General features: G+C 33.3%; 1 protein-coding gene across 24 annotated transcripts in view; it reads left to right on the top strand.

Moving 5' to 3' along the window:
- lap (like-AP180) overlaps window positions 1-21,267 on the top strand; it is a 165,121-nt gene extending 143,854 nt beyond the window's left edge. For 17 of the 24 annotated variants that reach the window (XM_067759201.1, XM_067759199.1, XM_067759197.1 and 14 more), the window contains one exon: window positions 1,128-21,267. In XM_067759201.1, coding sequence (XP_067615302.1) covers window positions 1,128-1,325 — 198 coding nt within the window. In that variant the 3' untranslated portion in view covers window positions 1,326-21,267. The remainder of the gene's footprint in view (window positions 1-1,127) is intronic. The other 7 variants (XM_067759212.1, XM_067759214.1, XM_067759216.1 and 4 more) reach the window with 1 other exon arrangement.
- The last annotated feature ends 448 nt before the right edge of the window (window positions 21,268-21,715 follow it).

The following is a 21,715-nucleotide window of genomic DNA, read 5'->3' as shown; positions in this document are numbered from 1 at the left end:
ATATCTCTATACCACATATTGAATACCTGCTTCAAATAATTGCGAATAAAAAGCGCATTTGCGTTTTTTCTTTTAGGAGCCGTGGCACTTTTCCAAAGTTTCATATAGATTAATACACTTAAAATTCATATCGCTTTACTAAAATATCAATAGGTTGATGCAAAAAGATTCGATTTTTTAACAAGATGAAACTGATATTGCCTGCGGCCCACTTTTTCAATTTTCCAATTTTTTTCTTCAAAATCATCCCTAACCATAACGAACAGAAAAAAAGGATCTCTTTTTAAATTGTAAAACCATATTTTTTTCTTATTTCCTACTCGTATTAATTTTCTTCTTTAGTATTTTATTTTAATATTTTTTGTTCTATTATTTAATTTATTTCTCGATTAGCGAAAATTAGTTACGTGAAAGCTATCCTTGTATAACTACCAAATAGTTCATCGACTTCTACTACTAACCGCCCTGTAATCTTCTGTAATCACCTACATTTTCAGTTGATTAGTGCATAAACAAACTTTTTACTATGGTTTCAGCTTATTTTAGCCAGTTTTTTTTTGTTGCCCTAGCTTTTATTTGATGCTAACCAAGTTTTCAACAACTTATTATCTTTCTAGTTTCCTTTGGTTTGCTGTTTTAAATTCTGCTTCTTCAGTACCCAAATATATAAACAGTACTTAGTTCTGACAGTGTTGCCCTTTTTTGTGTAACTACCTACGTGAAACGCAACGAAATTCTCTCATTCTGTGCATGTGTTCCTATCGAGTTTCCCTGTTAGAGACAATTTATGATAAATATTAACCATTTTTGCGAATGTTTTCGAAAATTTTCTAATACATGTTTACTTTTTTATTTACTCCATCTCTTTCACACATTTTTGGATACCACATATTTGTAATGTAAATGATTTTCAATTGCCAATCAATGAATGTCGATTATGATAACGCTTTCGATGCTTTTTGGACGCCTTAAATGGATTTGAACACAAATTTCTGGAATGTCTTGATTGATTTTTTCATGTAAACTTCAACTCGCAAATATCTATCAAATGAACACGTCGCCCTCTATTAACGCGCAACGCTCGCGTGCCTCAATCACTCACTTGCGGACAATGTCATTACAAACAGCAGGGAATGCCGGTGATGGGCCAACCTATGATGGGTCAAGCCCCTTTGACTGGCGTACAACCGACGATGCCGCCAATGATGCCAGCGGCGCCGCAAACGATACACAGTAATGCGATAACAATGCAACCGCAATCAATCCAGCAACAACAAACCAACGGCGGCAATAAGGGAGCGATCGATCCATTTGGTGTATTATAAAATGGTCAATTAAATAAATAGATGGTACAAATAACAACAACACAAACAAAAACCATGATAACCCAACAAAAAGCAGCAGAAATACAGCACAGCTGTTGAACGAAACGACGGACGAAATATGACGCCATCCAATAAATAAAACAGCAAAGTAACATAACATTTTCATCTAAAATCGATGCGAAGTGGAGGAACAAAAGGAAAACTCTACAACATAGTTTGCAAATTCATTGGATGCCGAGCGCTTTGGAGTAGGCGGGGAAATTAATATGTATGAGAATAGCTTAGCTGGGGATAGACAATGTTGGTAAATACTTTTTAGAGGGGGAAGTAAACGCGGAGCGTTTAGTTGTGAATTTCACTCATACAAATAAATTTATACATACATATATACAAAATTAAAAACAAAAAATAAGTTTCAATTTAATAATAAATTAAAAACTGTATTATGATTCACTTTATTATAAAATACAGCAAAGTAGTTAAAAAAATATAAAATTGCAAAAAAAAAATGTATTAAAAATAATAAAAATATTAAAGCTGACGCGTTGAGTGTAGAAAATAATAAAAAAAATACAAAATAAAAAAATATTACATTGTACAATTACTTATAAATAATTATAATTATTATGTATTGTATTATTATATTATTGCGAATTACCATTATCAATCACAAAGCATGCTTATTGAATGAAGTACGAATATGTGAAAAACACGTAAGCGGATAAAAAAAAAATAATAAAGTGAAACAAATGAAAACTATAGTATACACGCTACATACACATTATAAATCATATATATATATATATGTAAAAAAATAAGAATGAAGTTAGTTACAAGCACATACAATACCTATTGTATATATGTTATATACGTGTGCTAATATATATAAAAAAATAGCAAAGAAATAGATGATTTTTTTTTAGTTATATAAGAAACACTCAAATGTGGCATGCTAATTATATATATATACATACAAAAAATTCGATGGAAGCAAGAGAAAACAGCATGAAATATTAGACTGATTGAAAAAGAAACTAATTTGTTTGCTTCTTATCTGACAAAGGTCATACTTTTGTTGTAAATAATTGACTGTTGAGTAATATGAGCACGTTAATTAATAATTTAAGTTGGTCCGTTTTGTATTTTTCGAGTTTTCATAGGACATGCTTCAAAGATTTATATAACACAGACAGACAACTTTTAGACCCACAAATGAGCTAGTAATTTTCTAAAGGCCGTATCCGGTGTCAATGTTTGAAAATTGTGTCTGGTTTTCGAGATGATTGTACCTAAAATAGGTAAACACACAAAAATGTAGTTTAATTTTTTTAGAAGGCTGCTTTTGATGCGAGCTATTCTTCTTTAGGTTGGCTATACTTTCTCTAAACAAAATTTTTTCACAAAGTTGAAGTCCACTCTTAGGCACTTTAGTCCCTTAATATATGTGCATGGTCGAATACACAACTCCAAACCCAATACAAAAACGTTTGCCTATAATGTGCTACACATATTGCTTTTGTCTGCAGTGATAATAGACGTAGGCTAGAGTTTTCAGTGAGTGCGAGTTCAAACTTCAGTCAAACTTGACTGGAGTTGAACAGTGTCACTTCGGAGGTCACTGCTGAGATGAAAATTTTATGTTGTCATACAAAAAGCAAGATTAAACTCTAGTCAACTTTAACTGGGGATTAAACTCGCACTAAAAATCGCGGCGTAGAGTACAAAAATTCAAATATCAATATATAATACGTAAATATCGGAAAAAATTAAAAAACGTTTAAGAGGGAAATGATTGCGCCTTCAAATGTTATATGTCGATTTTTAAGAAAATAAGTTTTCGTAGTAAAATTGCGAATGCAGCCGAAAAACGTGATTTTCGTACTTTTATGTAAAAATATCTCGAAAATAATAAGGAAAATTAAACTCTGATTCGGTATTTAGATTAAGCGAAACCAATATTTTTCAAAAACCATTTGAGAACAGGCTGTCTCCAAACAATGCGTTCAATTATCAACTTTTAAAAGGATCTACCATTGGTGGTGGTAATAATCGGCCATTGTATCTCTGTCTAGCTCGTTATTGAATAATTTCATCACGGAACGTCCTGAGATACCTGCTTTTTGGCTAGTTCTTAACCGGTTCGATTTCGTATAGCTGCGATTATCGGTTTATAATTTTAAAAGAAAAACAAAGTTAACGAAATTCTATGGCGATATTAACAATTTCCATTCTAAAAAATTGCTTGTGAGATTGATAGATGTAAACGCGTGCAAATTTTTTTTAATTGTTAACTCAACATCTTATACAACGGAAAATGATTTAAAATTGATCAATGTTCTGGTTCGATCTGCTCTGCAGGCATTCCAAAGTAGCTTTCAGTCAAGAATGACTACTAAGTTTTTGACGATGGCACGAATCCCACGGATGTATTCCGAATTATAGGTGGTTATACATTCGGCTTTTATTACTTTCGTGCGCAGAAGCTTTCAGACTTCCGGTTTGGCCTTGTGTTTTGAATTTCTAGGCTAATTGCACATTATTCATAAAGTCATTCCCATTAAAGTGGAGAGGGTTGACATAATTTTATCTATACAATAAAATACACTTAAACCCTCCTTAATCGAAGAGTTGGTTAATGAGAGAACGCTCTATTGAAACGTACCTCTATTAGCCAATCTATGGTTCGTATTATCGCCTTACTTTATCGACTTCTGAGTGTCGACTGCATGTTTGAAGAAGCCTTATATCCTATCATGGCAAGCGTTTCAAAAATTACATATTTTAGAAAAACATTTTGTCTCAGCATGCATTAAATATAATATATTTTTTGAGTCATAAACCACCTTTTCATAGGCCGGGTTATCCGATAAAGCGTTTATAAAAGCAATACTGCTATAGTTCTCCAATAGCATTATGGTATAGAGTTTTCTCGAGCTTGCAGCCTCCACTCAGGGCTCGATATACATATGTATATGTAAGCATGACATTTCTCTTGAAAGGCATAAACCTGGGTGAAACTGAGCAATTTTTTTCATAAAACTCCTATGAAATATCTAAAACTGCTATGCGGACAAGCTTGATTTAAATACTTATAAACAAACTTTAACAGCCCTTGTTTCGCAATAAAACGAAACTTTTGAGCCTCTTTGAAAGAAAAAAATAATACCAGATACTGTTTTCGAATCGGTCTAATGAAATAGTGATGAAAATTAAGCTAACCTGTGAATCATTTATAAATGAATACGAACCAGATATATCATGTGGAAAATGTGGCGATAAACCGAAGGAAAAATACTGAATATTAGTTATGCAGAGCTCCACGAGTTGTATGAAATAACTAAAAAATCACTTTATTTATAGTGTATTTCACAGTAGTTTCCCTACAAGATGTTAAAATTCATTATAGTGTGTTTCTGATCGCCGTTATATAGTATATGAACCCTGCTTGAATATTATTATTCAAATCAAACCAAAATCAAGGCCTTTGATAAACTTTAAGAGAATTGTATAGTTGCAAAAAACTTCACCCTGCTTTTAATGAGGTTATAAGTACATATATTAATTTTGTATTTATTGAATATGTTGCCGTATATATTTTCTAATATTCCAATACTTTGCAGTTATCCTTTACTAAAAAAGTTATAAAAAATTTACAAGAACCCTACTCTCGACGACTTTGAACCTTTTTTTTCGTAAATAAGTGTGGCTTTGGCAATTTTGGACCCGAATTTATATATTTAGCGCGAAATTTCCACAGAACGTCTGGTTTCGTCTTTATTGAAAAAAAAAAAAAAATGAAATGTGTAGAGACGTGTTGTTTATATAAAAATGTAAAACGAATACAATCAAATTTTTTTAGTAGTTTGTATAAATTAGGAAAATGTGGGAGCGTCAAACATATATATATGTATAAACATTTGAACGCATACATTCATACACATATGTAATAGAGTTCTTACACAAAATTATATAATAAATACAAAAACGTAAATGTTAGAAAAATGCAGCAGAAATGTACACAATTAAAAAAGGCAGGAATCATAGAAAAAGTACATATAAACACAAAGTAAAATACTATATTTACAAGTTGAAAATCTGTAGATCCATATATACATACATACATTGTATATACAGTAATACGTATATGTGTATACACATGCTTTAAAAAGAAACCTAAAAAAAGGACGCATAAATTGAGATTCAGGAGCTTAAAAATTCTTAAATTATTACTGTTGCATAGTGAAATGCCAAATCCCCTATGAATACACAAGACGATAGTTATTGTTGCAAAAAAGAAAGGAGGACTCCACTTAAATACTCACATTCAAGACGCTACAGATTTCGTTTACCTAACCTTGATAGATAATCTTGACAGTAAACTTTTTATATAAAGTCACTATAATCTTTCATTATCTTATATTCCTAATTGGCATAGTTAAAGGTGGTTGTATGGGTGCTATTGATGTGGATGTGGAATGATTAATATCCCAACAAGCAAAGCAAGCATTAAATAAATTTATTTTAAGTTTCTTTTAATAAACAATAAAGTTACAAAACGCTGATTTTTTGTTTATAGAAGAGCTCAAAGTAAACGCAATATAATCGAAACGGCACCTTGTTTGTAAGCGTATAAAAAAAATGTATAAAAAGTTTACAAACTCAAAAGTTTTTGAAACGATTTTGAAAACGTTTATCAAAAAAAGAACGTATGAAATAGTTGAAAAAACAACGTTTTATACATAAGCGTTATATTGTAGAAAATAAACTTTAAGTAAGCTTCTTCATGTTTAGAGGCTGCTGTAACTCTATAGCTTGCGCCACATCCGATCCAATAAAGAAATATAGTAACATAAAAATAATGTCTCCAACCCCTTCGTGTGCTCAAAAACTTTTCCGCGAAATTCATGACCAATTCCAATGCTATGATGATCATGCGTAAGTGCTTTTTTATTATTATATTCACCCTTATCGCGAAGTTCACGCGGAAAAGTGTTCGCCTTCACTTCTTTTGTTCGGGTGAACTTTTTCCGCCTATCGGCAATTTCGGGCGAACAAAAGTTCACTTCGAAACAGCTGATGTTCTATTGCGAATTGGCAGTGAACAAATAATTTACTTACTATTGTGTAAATTTTGTAACCAAGCATATATTTCCTTAAAATACAGCAAAAATAGAAATAAAAAATTTTAAAAATAATGTTTAGTATTGCACTTAGGTTGATATTGATTGAGCGTGAGTAGAATATACATAAATGTGAAAGCGTTTCGGAGGCAATTAAGGGACAGTTCTAACCCTTTGGAGCTAATGATTGACTGTAAGCTAAAAATTACTATTTTCAGCACATTTGAATAACAAGTTAATTTTTTTCAATTAGTTCTCGCCAATATTACAGGCTAAACAAGTCGGCATTCTAATATTTGCTAGTTATTCTTACCACTCCTTGCCACCATTGAAGCAAAAATTTGGAGTTCCACTAATTGTAAAATTGTGTACATGCCTTCGTTTTTTCGCATAGGGAAAAGGCGTCGGAAAGGACCATGAAGTGGGTCTTATCCAATCTTGTTTCAGTGAGGTGCTTAACATTTTGGAACCGTTGCTTTGTTCACAATGGATAACTTGGCCAACTGATACGTTGTCATAAAAAATAGAATTTACAGCAATACAGGAATTTCACTTCTTCCACTCAGCTTCCGATTGTGCATTATTTATTGATTTATTTCTAATAATAAAAGAACATATAATTATAAGAGTATCGAATTTCAAAACAAGAAATTACTTAAATTTTGTTTTCCTCTCGTTCGCCTGTAAAATATAAGTGAACAAATTTGGGTGTTCATTTCGCCCGAACAAAGAGTTGCCGATAAGGTGAAATCTTTTTCGAACCCGAAACATTTTTTCGCCACCCTCTGCGATAGAGTGAACAAAAACTGTGAATATTTTCGGGTGAAAATAAAACTCGCGATAAGGGTGATTGTCTTTTCTTAAGCCCGCCATGAAAATTTCCGAATAAAACCCGCCAGCGTACAAATTATATCTCTGGCTTAACGATATCCCTATGAGTTGCGCTTAAAACTTACTTTTTGGAAATTGTACTTTTTGATTCATATAAATTTGAATGGCCAACATTCTCCGCTTCTGCTGAAAATCAATAAGATTGTTCCAAAGTGCTCAAGCCACCACAAAATTACTTATTTTGTATTTTTTATCTGTTTTTAACAAATAACTTCAAGTTTCAAAACAATCAATTTAGATTGTCAAATGAACAAGCATACTTTTATCAACATTTTCCTAAATTATTGCAGTGCTGGAAAGTTCCAGTGGAATATTAGTTTAGGTACCTAAAATTTAGGCAAACTCGCGCCCAGCCTAAATACTGATTTTTTTTTTGTTTCTTTGTAAAACGTTTTCAAGTAAGCGTGATAAAATCAAATCGAAACCTTTTCTATAAACCTATTTATATAAACTTACATCAAATCTTACAAAAAAACATTTTATTAATATATTTTTTTTACATTTATGTATGCCATTATTAATGCATGTAATAAGTGCGGTACATTCAAAATATTATAAAACATGGTAAAATGGAAACAATTTAACTAGTTATGCTAATATACTGGTATTACTTGGGAAAAAAGGAATTATTGTTTTTGTTACGCGCAACTGCCTTTAATTTCAAACGGTTACTTTCGAACTGGAAAAACAATTTTGATGCATTAATATATTCCACTTCATTCCCACCATTTTCATGTATAAATGTTTCTGAAAAGAGTTGAAAACATGTTGAGTTAAATGCAAAATTAAGAATATATGCTAAAATGAGATATGAACTCAACAAAGAAGATAAAAATCGTTCTACCTACATCCATTATTCTGACTTGAGCACTGATAACTCTGTAAAGTTTAGTATTTTTAAAAGTTTTATTTACAAACTTTAGCTACTTCAAAACAATTGCTACTCAAAAGTTTGCAAAGAAAAACCATACTGCAACTTCACGCTTTTATAAGGACTGGCTTTTCTGCCTATCTATTCATTTAAAGGGAAGTGAATACAGTTCATGGACTAAAAATATATACACAAAATGTACCGAAATATACCACTTTTTTCTCTAAATTTTTGCATAAAATTTTTGGACGTCTGAAATCCAAACTACTATGTTGTGCTACATGTAAAAAATTGGTCAATATAAATACGTATGGCTAAAGCAATCGTTTGACTTCGGGCGCAAGCTTTAGTATCTGTACCACGGTGTGCCTGAAGCAAGTTTAATTGAAGGGTCAAAGCACAACCGATTTTCTCGTGGATTCTTATTTTATGGACCAAATTAAGTCAGAATCCAAGATTTAAGCTTTTTCTACCGAGCCGTTTTTGAGAAAATTCGATTTACATTTTGAAAATTACAAAAAATCAGTACTAACTCTTTTGATATAAGATCCATGGATTCTATTATTTTTACCAATTTTCTTTAATGTGAAAACATAAAAGTATGTAAATAATTAATTTTTTCTGGAACCATGTGTCCATAAGAAATTCATAAATTATATTCTTTTATTAGAATTGTTTAGAAATCTTGAGAAGAAGAAACAATGACTTTAACTACAGGGGAAACATTACATTATTATATGTGCCTTGAATTATACTCTCGCACTGCTTGGAGCAGTCTTCTTACATAATCTGTATGATCTTTTGGAACTTTGTAATTTTTCCAAATCGTTTTGAAATCAGCGTGTACTGATTCCATAGCTTGCTCGCTATAAAATCCAAGACCTTGCTGTGTTCTTTTGCAAAACTCAGGAACATGAAAAAAGACAGCATGAACCTTAGGAGTGACAGAAATCGCCAAATCTTTGTAGCTTTTTGCGAATTTTTTTATATCTTCTTCATAAGTTATTTTGAGATCACTGGAAAAACGTGAAGTTATTACATTATTGAAGTCGGCAAAGCAGCAAACATATTTCAAGCATCCCAAAGAACAAGAACTTCGCAAGATATCCATTTTCTTCAAAAGTGTTCGACACGCGTTTCCTGCAAAGCCGTGTCCGCCATGAATAAACTGCTGGCTAACATTACATTTTTTAGCCCATTCAGCAGCATCTTTTTCGAACTCCTTGCTCATATGCTTATGAAGTGTGTTGACGACTCCTAACATTAAATGAAGTTCAGGTGGAGAAATAATGTCTATTATTTGTATATCTTTTTTACTAGAAATAATGGGTACATGCACACAATTTTCATGGTTTTTTGCTTGAACTTTCTTACTACCACTCTCCCGCCAAGCAGTATAATTTTTAGCACAAGTTTCTACAGTTCTGCATTCTCCGCAAATATCTAGGTGGTCCTTGTGAGCAGAACACCATGTACACGGGAAAGAACTACAATGGGACGCAATTCCTGGGAGAATGTTGGCTAATTTCAAGTCCGTTGCTATAGTCGCCTCATATCCACCTATTTGTAGTAATGACCACAACATATCTACGTTTTCATAATTTTCTTCAGTATTAGCGACAATTCCAAGCAAAAACAATTTCTTTACGCCAGTATCCTTAAACTTGGATGGAATACCAGCTCCCTTGTACAAAGTTCTTCGTCCTTCATTGGTGAGATTTCTATTCATCGCTTGGACCGAAAGACAAATTTTCAAAAATCCACCTCCACCATCAATTCCAAATTTCAAATGCGTTTCATTTACACCTTTCTTTTCACGAATCACGTCTAAAAGACCATCAATGCTACTACAATACGCTAATGTTTCTGTACTCTTAATCTTCTTATTATTCTCTTTTGTACGAATGACATTGCACTCCTTTACCATAAAATAGTCCAACGAGTGTCTCATAGTACGCAGTTTATCTCTCATTTGTGGGTCGAACATTTTTCTATTTCTGGTAGTTCTACGCAACGCTGAGGCTACGCCAACAACAATATTATTTGAAAGTCCAAATTTTGTCCCGATTTTCAAAACCTATTCACTTTTAATAGGTATTTGTTTTTTTCAGTTTTATTATTGAAAGTTACCCTTAGTGGTCGACCGACCTTTTGAGATAAAGTAATTTCAGCACCACGGTTTTTTTTGCACATTATTATTCGAATTCAAAGTAATATTTTTCATCAAATTTACTACTAAATGTTCTTGAGATTTTGGAGGTAATGTGGACTGAATGTGTTTCACAATATTGTCGTATTTCAGAGGGACACCTGATTTACGAGATCTTCTTTGTGGTTTTTATCCTATTTTTGACGAAATTCTGATGTCATGGAGCTCTCGCAAGTTCACATAATTTACAAGTGCAAAACTTGTTTTTGTTTTTTTACTCTTTGGTAGATCTGGAAATTGAGAGTTATCCGGTAACTTAATAACAGAAGAAGAATTTCCACTTTTTCTAGCACGATAAACTCTAATTACACAAGCACTGCATATAACTTTCGGAAAACGAATGTCTTCAAATTCGAACAATGGAAAAACTTCTCCAGCAACCGTTTTCGTTTCTCCCTCAAGTTTTCTCATATTCGGTTTTTTCTTCAAACAAAATAAACAAATCCTCTCGCGGTTTTCTTCATGAGATCGAGCGTGGTCTTTTTTACAGACATTTTTTCACTCCACAATTTCACACAACCTATCACCCTGAAATATTTATGTTTCACGCAAATTCGTCCTTTGTACTTGTTTACGAAATTATAAATGTATAATTCTCATACACTGAACATAGAAATTTTTTCCGAGAATCGAAATATGTAAACCAAGGAATTTATTCTAGAAAATTATTTACGTAGACAAGATTATTAAGGTACAGACAGTTCATATGACAATTATGTGACACAAACACAAAATCCATGGATCTTATATCAAAAAAGTGAGTACTGATTTTTTGTAATTTTCAAAATTTAAATCGAATTTTCCCAAAAACGGCTCGGTAGAAAAAGCTGGATTCTGACTTAATTTGGTCCATAGAATAAGAATCCACGAGAAAATCGGTTGTGCTTTGACCCTTCAATTAAACTTGCTTCAGGCACACCGTGGTACCTCTCCATGACATTTTTCCACCAACTCCATCCTTCATTTTTTTATCCCACGCTTGCTTAACAAATGACTTCGCCTTCGAAGACGATGAAGCTTTCACATCAGATTTCTATAAAAAAAAGTGTAGTTACAAATCTATTCTTCAAAAATATGTACTTGTATAACTTAGATTTAATATAATAGTAGCTAGAATTTAACTACAGTTAAATTTACACTCGGCGTTTTCTTTTCTGAAATAAATTGTTGCCTAAGTAAATTAATAGAGTTACTCCTACCCCAGAAAATTTTCAACATTTATAGTGCACACAAAGAACATATCAGCTCACCATATTCACTCATATTAACAGAGTATATGTGGAACTTAAGAGCGAATTGAGAGTTTCACAGAGTTGCACTGCCACACCGCCATTTTATACAAGGTGAAAGTGTAACGCTTTTGCGTTGCGAGCGGACAACAATTTTCACAAAAGAATGAAATACCCCGCAAAGGCGTTGCCTGTTTTTAGAATAGAACAACAACCCTTGCGCGGCGTACGAAAAGCGTAACACTTTAGCCAGAAAAGAAAACGCTATCAGTTTAACTCTTTCACCTTGGCCATTTGACATAAGTTTAGCTTTATTTAAAGTGTTTTGTTTATCTGTTGTCTACGTACGAATTTACGGAACTTTTCCTCATCTTGTTCAATTTCTTTTTCAAATAAAATAAGATTTTCTCTACTACCAAAAGGCAACATAATTGGGTAACTCCTGGACATGATTTTTTTGAGTTCGCCAACTTCCCTGCGAAGGGTTTTAACACCTCGAATTTTTCAACTGCCTTCATACATGCCTCGCCAAGGATTTATTAGATGGCTGTTCAAACAAGAAAATATAATATTGATTGAAAAATGATGACAAACTTCGATGCATTTTCACGATTTTCAATTTATAGGGAGGGACCAACTCGTGCAGCTTCAACCCTGTTGCTACGCACTTGTTGCTTAGTAACGAAATTGCATGATGGAGTCGAACGACGGGAGATTCAACCAATCAGATTTCTCCACGTCATTCGACTCCTTCATTTTTAGTGATGCCAAGTCCATCACTGATGCATGGTTGCATCTTGCATTTTGCATGTGAGGGGGAGTTGCCAGCCGTAATTTAATATGACACCACATTGTACTTAATACTTACATGATGGTTTTGGGCTTGCTAAAGAACACTCCCCGCCATCCATTAATTTCGGCTAAACATATTTAAAACGTAAGAAAATTGAACAAGTATGATTAATTTCGTTTTAGGTTTTTCATTAATATAAGTGTAGAAATAGTGTTGGGTTTCATGGATCCGTATATAAAAATGCTGTAAAAACTCAGCTTACATGATGCATTGTGACTTTCCAAAGAAGAGTCCCGGTAATTTTGCTCGGATGCGTAAAAAAAGTTCTTTCAGTATCATGCGGTTCTCCTGACTTTGTCTATGTGGTATGAACATATTTCAAATTAGGCGACTTTAGGAATTGATCTACAAAACCAGGTAGAAATAGTGTATGTAGTGTTGGCAACTTTTTTTTATGGACATACAATCAATTGTCCAAGCATGTTGAAGTACGTAGATGGGTTGAAAAATGGGTTTTGCTGTTTTTCTTGTAGTTCTTCTGAACTACAAGTTACTTTGTTGGCGTTGAACGGCTGTATTGAATATTATCATATGAAATGCTCGGATATTAAAGTGATAAAGGAGTAGAAATTCTTATCTATATTTGCTAATACTACGACTACAGCAGTAATATTTTCCAGCTTGCACTTTTGAATTGAATTTTCGTACTTTAGTTCGTCGGTGCAATAAATATTTAAAAGAGCCGGGGGCAGAGGAGTTTCAAATAAATTCCTTAACTCCAAAACTCGTTCGCAGTATATAAACCCTACTGCACTGCAAACAGAATTGACCTTGAAAATATTATTTTACATAAGATAAAAGTTATCAGGAGCTTTTGGTGACAAGAAGAAATGATAATTATTTAAAAATTGTTTGTTGACACAGTTTTCAGTGCCGGATCGCCGGAGATATATGCTTTGTTCCACAATCCGATTATACAACTGTGCAGTAACGTTGTTTTTCTTTTTTTAGTCGTTTTATATTTCCAAGTTTGTCTTAAAAAGCGCTTATTGTCTCAATTGACTGCCAGATGAGTTAAGCAATGAAAATTGTAAGTTAGTAAGTTTTCATTGTACAAAATTGGAACTCCCTTCACGAACTCGTTTAAAAGCTCTTCGGCGCATTCATAATTTTTGTTTTAAATCTATTTCACTCAACAAAATTCGAATAACAATACCTGAAAGCAGAAAATATACGTATATTTTTTCATCCATTATATCCTTCAAAACAAGAGATCCAGTATATAGCAGGAATTGACGAAATTCACTTGCCTTAAACCTATCAAGGTGAGTTATATCTCGCGGCTTGCGACAAAATTAACGACGAATGAAATTTTTAAATTTGAAATAAAATTTTTTTTCTATTCACGCAAAATGTAACCAACACATTGACAATTATTTACTGCTGCGGCGGTAATTTTTTCATAAAAAAATTGTTTCACATCTCTTTAAGTAATTTTTTTTTAGTAAATGCATCTAATTTACCGCATTATTCTCCTACAACACACAAGAACTGCAAAGTTTTACGTTTTCTCTCCATTCCATTCGCCTAACACCAGACCATTTACATTTTACTTTTAAAGCTTAATCATTTATGTATAAACACCCGTCTCAATCCTAAGAAAAAATTTATTTAAAAAGCTTAAAAAAACGTTATACTAAAACCTTTTATAAAATGCCTATTGTATCAAGTTTATTGAAAGTTTCTTTTTTTCAAAACGCTACAAAATTGCTTGTTGGGTAAATTAAAAAAAAATATATATTTTTGATACCATAGAACACATTGCATTGGTTCCTGAAGCTTGCATTTGTGTTCAAAAAGACAAAGGGGCCACTAGCTCGTTGTTGTTGTAGCGATAAAGACCCGCACGAAGGTGTTGGGTGTTATCGATGTTGATCCGGTCCTTTGCCGGATATAGACCCGGTACGTTCTGGTAACAAGCACCATTAAGGTACAAGCCCGACCATCTCGGGAACGATTTAATATAACCACATTTAACCCTCTAGGGCACCCCATCCCCTAATTCCATAGAACTTGGGGTCGTCAGAGCCTCAGCTGCTAAAGAAATAGGATTCGACACGAGTGGGTGAGGTTGTCAATTGGGTTAGTCGCCGCGGGTATAATCTTATGCCCCCTAACCCGCTGGGGTGCTACAGTTAATCAGCATGGCTTAATATAGGTTGGTGATGCCGAAGGTGGCGTAAAACCGTAATATTATGGCGCAATAGCGTCAGTAACGCGAGTCACACGAGTGGTACAACCTCTTATTTGGCAAAACATTTACGGTTAACACAACACAATAGCGCAAAGATTTTCTTACGACTGGTAAGGGCAAATGTTAACAGATAGATACACACAGAAGAACATGTTTAGGATACCACAGTGGCCACATATTTGTACATTTTCAGGATTAAAAAACATACTTTGAGCAGCACCGCAGTGGTGACAAGTCTGTGGTACAGGCTACCTGCGATCGTAAAAATTTTACCCTTTTATTTTGATGTGACCAAACAATGTCAGTACATTTAGGAAATTGCCGAGTGAAATAAGCACCCGATTCTTATCTCGGTTGCAACGCTAGATAAATTGGGAACCACAGCTGTTTGAAGGCAAAATAATACGTGATTTGAAATACATAAAGAGTACACAAAGCTTTAGCGTGTAATAATCGCTTCCTTAAATTTGAGAAAACCATTTTGAGTATTCACGAAAGAAAAGCATTTCCTTTTAAATAGCAATAGGAAAAAGTTTGAGAGATTCATCCGCTAAAATAGATTTCATCCAGCAACATGATATTAATAGAGGTGAGTCATAGGAAAAATTTAAGCAAAATTGTTAACATTAAACCATGAAAACATTCTGCGCATGCGCGTTTGTTTGCAAAGTATCTTTTTTCGCAAATGCGCAAATAATCAATAGCCGCACCCCATGTTGCTACTCTGCTTGTTCAACTAAAGACGAAAGAGGGTAATAATACGTGTGAAGTGGCGCCAATAATTATTTCACTAGCTAAGGACCGCTGTTCTATACCAATCACAGTAGTGAGAGAGAGAGGGAATGCAACAGTGCTATTTGCTAACTATACAGAGAGAGCTGAGCAGTGGTAAATGATGAGGAAGTCATATATGCTCAGGGAATTTTTGTTTCGCATTTTGATGATGTGAAGTTACGATCAGAGAACCGATTCTCGTAGAGAGAAGTTTCGAATTTTTTGCACTTAGCCACAGGCAATAGTTCGCGAGAAACGCTGCGGAGTTATTCTCGAATCAAATGACCCTCCTCTACGTATATGGCCAAACAAATTCTCTATTTTATCTTGGCAAAGTCTACGTGTATATAAAAAAGTGAATCCCTTATGTGACAAGAATCGCCACAAACAGCGTAAACTACTGATATTGAGGAGCCAAACCTTTGATGAACCTATATATGTTGGTAATATCAGTGTCGCCATCGTAGATTATAATAGACTTTAAAAACCTTTCTGCCTATTTAAGAAAATTTAATTGGTCCGCAGTGCCTTGAAATGGTTGTTTGAAATTGCATACATCTCCAAAGTAGATACTATTAAATATGTTGAACAGTTTGTCGAAGAAAAGGACGAATTCGGCAGTGTTACAAAATGATGGAGATCTAGATCTATTCAATTGCCCGGAGTTGTAGATTGCGAACATTGCACTTGCCACAGAATTACTAAAAACTTGTGTAGCTTAATGTAAGCTCATTTTGTCGCAATTTTTTGGTCTTATGTGTTTTTGGGTAAGTTTCTAGGTACAGGAAATATCATAAAAAGAGCCTTGTTCATAGAGATACAAAATATCCTTCCAGTCTACGGGGCTGTCTTGAAAATATACATGATTTTTCGCATTTTCCAAACAATTTCGGGTACTTTTTATAAGGTGTGGAGAATCAAAAAAGTACATAATTTCCTGACCGTTAACATTGAAGAATGGGCTTTCAATAGAAACTCCTACCAGATATTCTTAAAACATCTCCTGGGCAAGATTTGCTCACAAAAATATAAGCTAAAGGACGAGTTCAAGACTCTCCATCGATGCCTTGGTCAAGAACAGCGAAAACACTTGAAGCTACTCTAGACGTGCGATTTTCGTCGCCATAATCCTCCAGCCAAATAATTAAGTCCCTATTTCTTTCGTATTGGACAACCACTTTCAAGGACATTTCAACACAACAGATGGAAATATACCTTTGTGCATCGGTGAATCCAAGATTTCTTAGCTCCAGAGCTTTTATGCTGCTGTAGTTGCAGCAAGGGTTACGTTGCCAACTTTGAACAAAGTGTTGTTCTTGATGGCCACGTTAATAAGGGCTTCAAATACCTATAGGCTATAGGGGCAATAAACTTAACTGCAAGAGCTAGCGTTTTCAATTCGCTATCAAATCGATGCCCATGTCTGCGCTGGGTATTTTTGAGGCAATTCCTTACACATAGCGCTACATGTGGAGGTGACATGCTGCATAGCTCTTCGACTTGACTACCCTGCCTTGCTTCAGTCAAATCTGGAATTACCTGATCTAATCTGGAATTGAAGACCTTCTCTTCTAAAACTAATACTTTTTTTCTTAGCTGCCCCAGATCCTCATCTTTTTCCCTCGCCACTTCCTGGTATTTTCTTTTCCTTGGAGTTCCATCAGTGAGGTAAATAAATGTTGGAGTTTGTCTACTGTTAGCCAATGCTGGAATGAGAGAACTATCTAAAGAAGAGTTTAAGTCAACAGGGGATTGATGGGTCTCCTCCTCCTTTTCTGCCTCAATGTGCGCAATGCCTATCGGTTGAAAATCGTCTACACCTGAGACTATCAAACAAGCAGCTGTCTCTAAATCCTTTTTCCCTTCAACTATCACTTTAGGCTCTACAATTTTTAAATTATTATCAGGCAAAGCTGATTTAATTAGCAGGCGCCCCTTTCTCATTCCTTGAGAAAAATGCGTTTGGCAAGCAAAAATGCGTTTGGGGGTCGGGCCAGAAACCCCCAACTGCCGCAGCCATTCACTCCGCCTAGTTAAAGCAAAACAAAATACCAAGCATAAGCTTAAGGTATATATATACAGAGTAATGTACATACATTTACCTTAATATAATATAACCAACAGTTTTCGAAATGTTTTTAACATTTTCGAATCTATATATATATATTGTAACGAATTTTAGTGGTACTCCTCTTATTTCAAATCTTCTGCTAACGTTCGAATCACTAAACTGTTGAATAAATAACTCCAATATTGAATAATGCAAAAAATTATCTTTATTAGACTACTTGAAAATAACACATATACTTCGCAACTGATAGCTTGCTTAAATCAAACTGACTTGTCGTGCCTCAACTGTTGCTGCTTTTATACTGTTTGGTTTCGTTGGCATATTTCTAGGCGGTTCTATTTCTAGAATTTACTAGTTAGTTACCAGTTAAAAAGTTACCAGCTATAACCACGTTTATAGCTTCTCATATGCGCGTGTAAATGTGAGTGATACTTGCACAAATAATGCCTACTTTTGAGCGCATCTCAGATCTTAGAGCCATTGTAAATTGAGGTAAACACAAAAAAAAGCATAAAACGGGTTTTAAAAGTTAGTGGGGAGCAACAAAAGAAATAATGGAAGCTAGAAAGAAGCAAGGTTATTAAAATAAATTAAAATATGCAAACAAAAAAGCGGAATTATTTTATATAAAGTATGGCTAACATTTCACCATTAAGTTGTAGCTTAATAAGTTAGTGGGAGCTCACGTTGGGTATATAATGTAAGGATTCGACACTACTTTATGTTCTCTGTATTTTCTCTTATATTTTTTGTCGCCCTCCCGCCTAATACGATTTCAGGACTGGTGTCTGTAAACTATATTCACAAAAACGAACGAAATGCAAGGAAAACAGAATCTAGTTAAAGCGATCCTGTTTGCATTTCGTTCTTTTGACATTCGGCTGTTTTTTTTCTTATATTTTTACATTTCGAAAAAGCTTCATCAGTATTTCTAGCTTAATATCCAAGTCAAAATAAAGTAGTGTCATACAGGTATTAGCATGACAAAACACCTACGAGGTATAACCGCTCTATTCTGTTCGGCCATGGTCTTTTTTGAAGTTTTTGTGGAATTTAATTGACAATTTATAAAATATACATATTTGGTAAAAAATTTAAATATTAATAGTTTACTCACATTTCTGCCTCCAATGGAAATACATGCAGCGGGACTCCTAATCCACATCCAACGATGCACACTCTATTAACCATTTTAGTCCAGAATTAGAAAAATATACAAATAGATTAACTTATAAATCCAGAACATTTCATCATTAATTTTTATTTTACAAATTTACAATATCTACATATTGCCGGCCTCTTGCCAGAAAAATGGTTCTTTTTTATTTTGAGTTCACGGGTTTACTGAATCGAATATTTAGGCACACTTGCACTCAATAGTTTGGAAATCAAAATTATATCCGCGCAAACACCTTTAAACTCCACTTTTTTTCTATGTATAACAACATTACAATAACCACGTGAAAACTTCGTGTCTTTTGCAGAATATCTCTAAACAGATTAAAAATTTATATTTTCCACTTTGGATGATTGTTTCCGAGGTCAAGGCATGTGTTCTGACACCTCTCTGCTTTTTGATACGAGGTTCTGGGCCCAAAACCCGTCTTCTGACAACACTGCCGACATTTTTGAACGAGTTTTAGCAGTAAAGCATTAACCATGTTTCTGGCCATGTTGGCGACGATATTTGTATTGAAAACTTACCCAGTTGTTGCACTAAGATCCCGTATAATATTGTTATCTGAAATAAAACGAAATATTATTAGTATTACACACATAAATTCACAGAAATGTACATTTTAAAAATTTACAATAACTACATAATCTAATACTTCATACAAATACCTACGCAATAAGTTTGCTTTCTTGCCTCTAGAAATCTGGAAAGGAAAAGAAATAAAAGAAAATATTAATAAAGTTCAATAAAATTTTATAAATTAAATTTCGCTTATGCATAATGTCCAGAAACGTTGAAATAAATGTTTGAAATTTCGTGTATGTATGTTTGCATGTTCACATAACAGAGTTGCTTCAAAAAGGTTGTACGCTAAAAGTTTAGAAACTTGTAAACTCAAAGGCGCATAGTCATAGTCAAAATAAAATAGGTTTTAATTTTAGTTGCAGCTTTTTGACATGACTTTCTATGGGCTATCTGTCAAAAAAGTCTCAACTAAATATAAAACCTATTTTATTTTGACTATGACTATGCGCCAAAGATTTATATTCTGTATAAAAAGTTTTGACAAAATAACGTTTTTTTAATTCTAAATATCGGCATATCTGCGACAAAAAGTAATATGTAGAACGGTTTGATGTATTTTATGTTAATTTATACATATATATATATTATATATATATATATATATGTATATATATAAATATATATATATAAATATACTCATCATATATACTCATCAATTTGTCTTGGGCTGTATAAGAAATATTTAAATATCGACATCCCGAACGAAAAGTAACACTTTCAAAATTTTTACATAGGATTTCTTTGTACACATTTTTTAAACGTCACTTTTTGTTTGGTATGTCGATATATTATTTCACAAACTCTCAATGCTTGCGCTTTATAAATTAAATTAGTTTTATGCTTTGATTTAGTTTTCAATTCAAGAATAGCTTCATCAGTGGCAAACTCCGTCAAATTTCTTTGAGGTGCAGTTGCTACAACTTTTTTTAAGCTCAAAGTGACAAAAATCTATCACGAAAAGTGTTTGATAACCCATCGAAATATGTAGCCACCAAAAAAATTGTTTCATCAACAATTTACAAAAATTGGTATGCTTCAAGATCTACCTATTAGGTTAATTACCATTTATCTGCTACATTTTAATGACAGTGTTTTTTCGTAAGAAACCCATTGCGGTAAATTGAAAATTAGGTTAATGAGGTTTAATGAAGGTGTTGGAAATTTTGTGGGGAGTGCTGAACATTTTTAACTCAGTGAAAAAAAAAAACAAAAAAGTACCTAAATCTTGATTACAGCCTAAAAGGGGCCAAATAGGGTTGGAAAGGACCATTTCAAAGTGGCAATGAGTGACGGTAGCTCTGTGGGCACAATTATTAAATCATGTTTTTAACTTTGATTTAAGTTAGCTTATCTTTACTCTGTACGCGTCATAACGATTTATCTACGGGAACCCCCTTTCAATATCACGCTGCATTTCTCGCTTCAGTTAATAATAATGTTGAAGTTGTGTAAAAAAAATAAACCACAAAAAGTTAATAATGCTAAAACGATCGCTTTATTATATATATACACATTTGAAAACATTTGTAAGTTCACTCTAACAAACAAAAAAAAAACAAAAATAATAATAAAAGAAAGGATAAAGTCGTAGTTGTAGATGCTCTCAAATACCTGTACTAAAATAGTGCTTATGTACATAAGTATGATTTTCGGAACAAAATAAACTGCGTTCTAACTTCTTTAACTGTTTAGGCTTGAAGTCCAGCGACCTTATTTTGTAACTCGTTACGAAGTTGAAGCTCTTTGAATACCATTTTTTTGTATTTCGAGACTACTTTCATATTTGAAATTACTTTAACCTCGTTTAGAAAATAACACTCAAGTCAACCCGTAAATTGTACAAAAGTATAAATTCACATAAAATAAACTTTCGAAATGAGTTACAAAATAGGGCTAGAGCGCTTTAAGCCAACTCAATAAGTTTGCTTTAGGTGCATACGTTCAATATTGTGTATGTTAAAAATAAAATGGAAATAAAAAAAAATTAAAAAGCTGTTAAAATTAAGTGCTTACATTCATACATACATTTTTCATAATCTCATTATGAAAATATCAAGCATTCCAAAAATTAATGTTATTATTTTACCATCGCATTTTTGAGTATTGTTGGCGTTTCGAAGTTTTTTATCTTTTTGTTTCATTACTTTGCATAAAACGGTTTTTTCAATTTTTATCTCTTAATTTTGAATGCTAAAAATCGACTGCTAAGGGGAATATCTCGGCGGTCGTTTCAAGAACGCGCTATCTCAAAAACCTATTTCAGAGTCTTATTCAAAAACACCATGTCTCAGAATGTGTTGCAAAAACGTCCTATCTGACCGTACATGTAATACATTTTGACATAAGATAGGTCGTTTTTGAAACCATTTCTGAAATAGGGCGTTTTTCAAAAGTTCTTTACATTTCATTTTCTTCT

This window comes from Eurosta solidaginis, chromosome 1, assembly GCF_040869045.1.
Source record: "Eurosta solidaginis isolate ZX-2024a chromosome 1, ASM4086904v1, whole genome shotgun sequence".
NCBI classification, from domain to species: Eukaryota; Metazoa; Arthropoda; class Insecta; order Diptera; family Tephritidae; genus Eurosta; species Eurosta solidaginis.
Note: the sequence above shows the minus strand (reverse complement) of the source record. Positions and strands in the feature narration are given on the sequence as shown.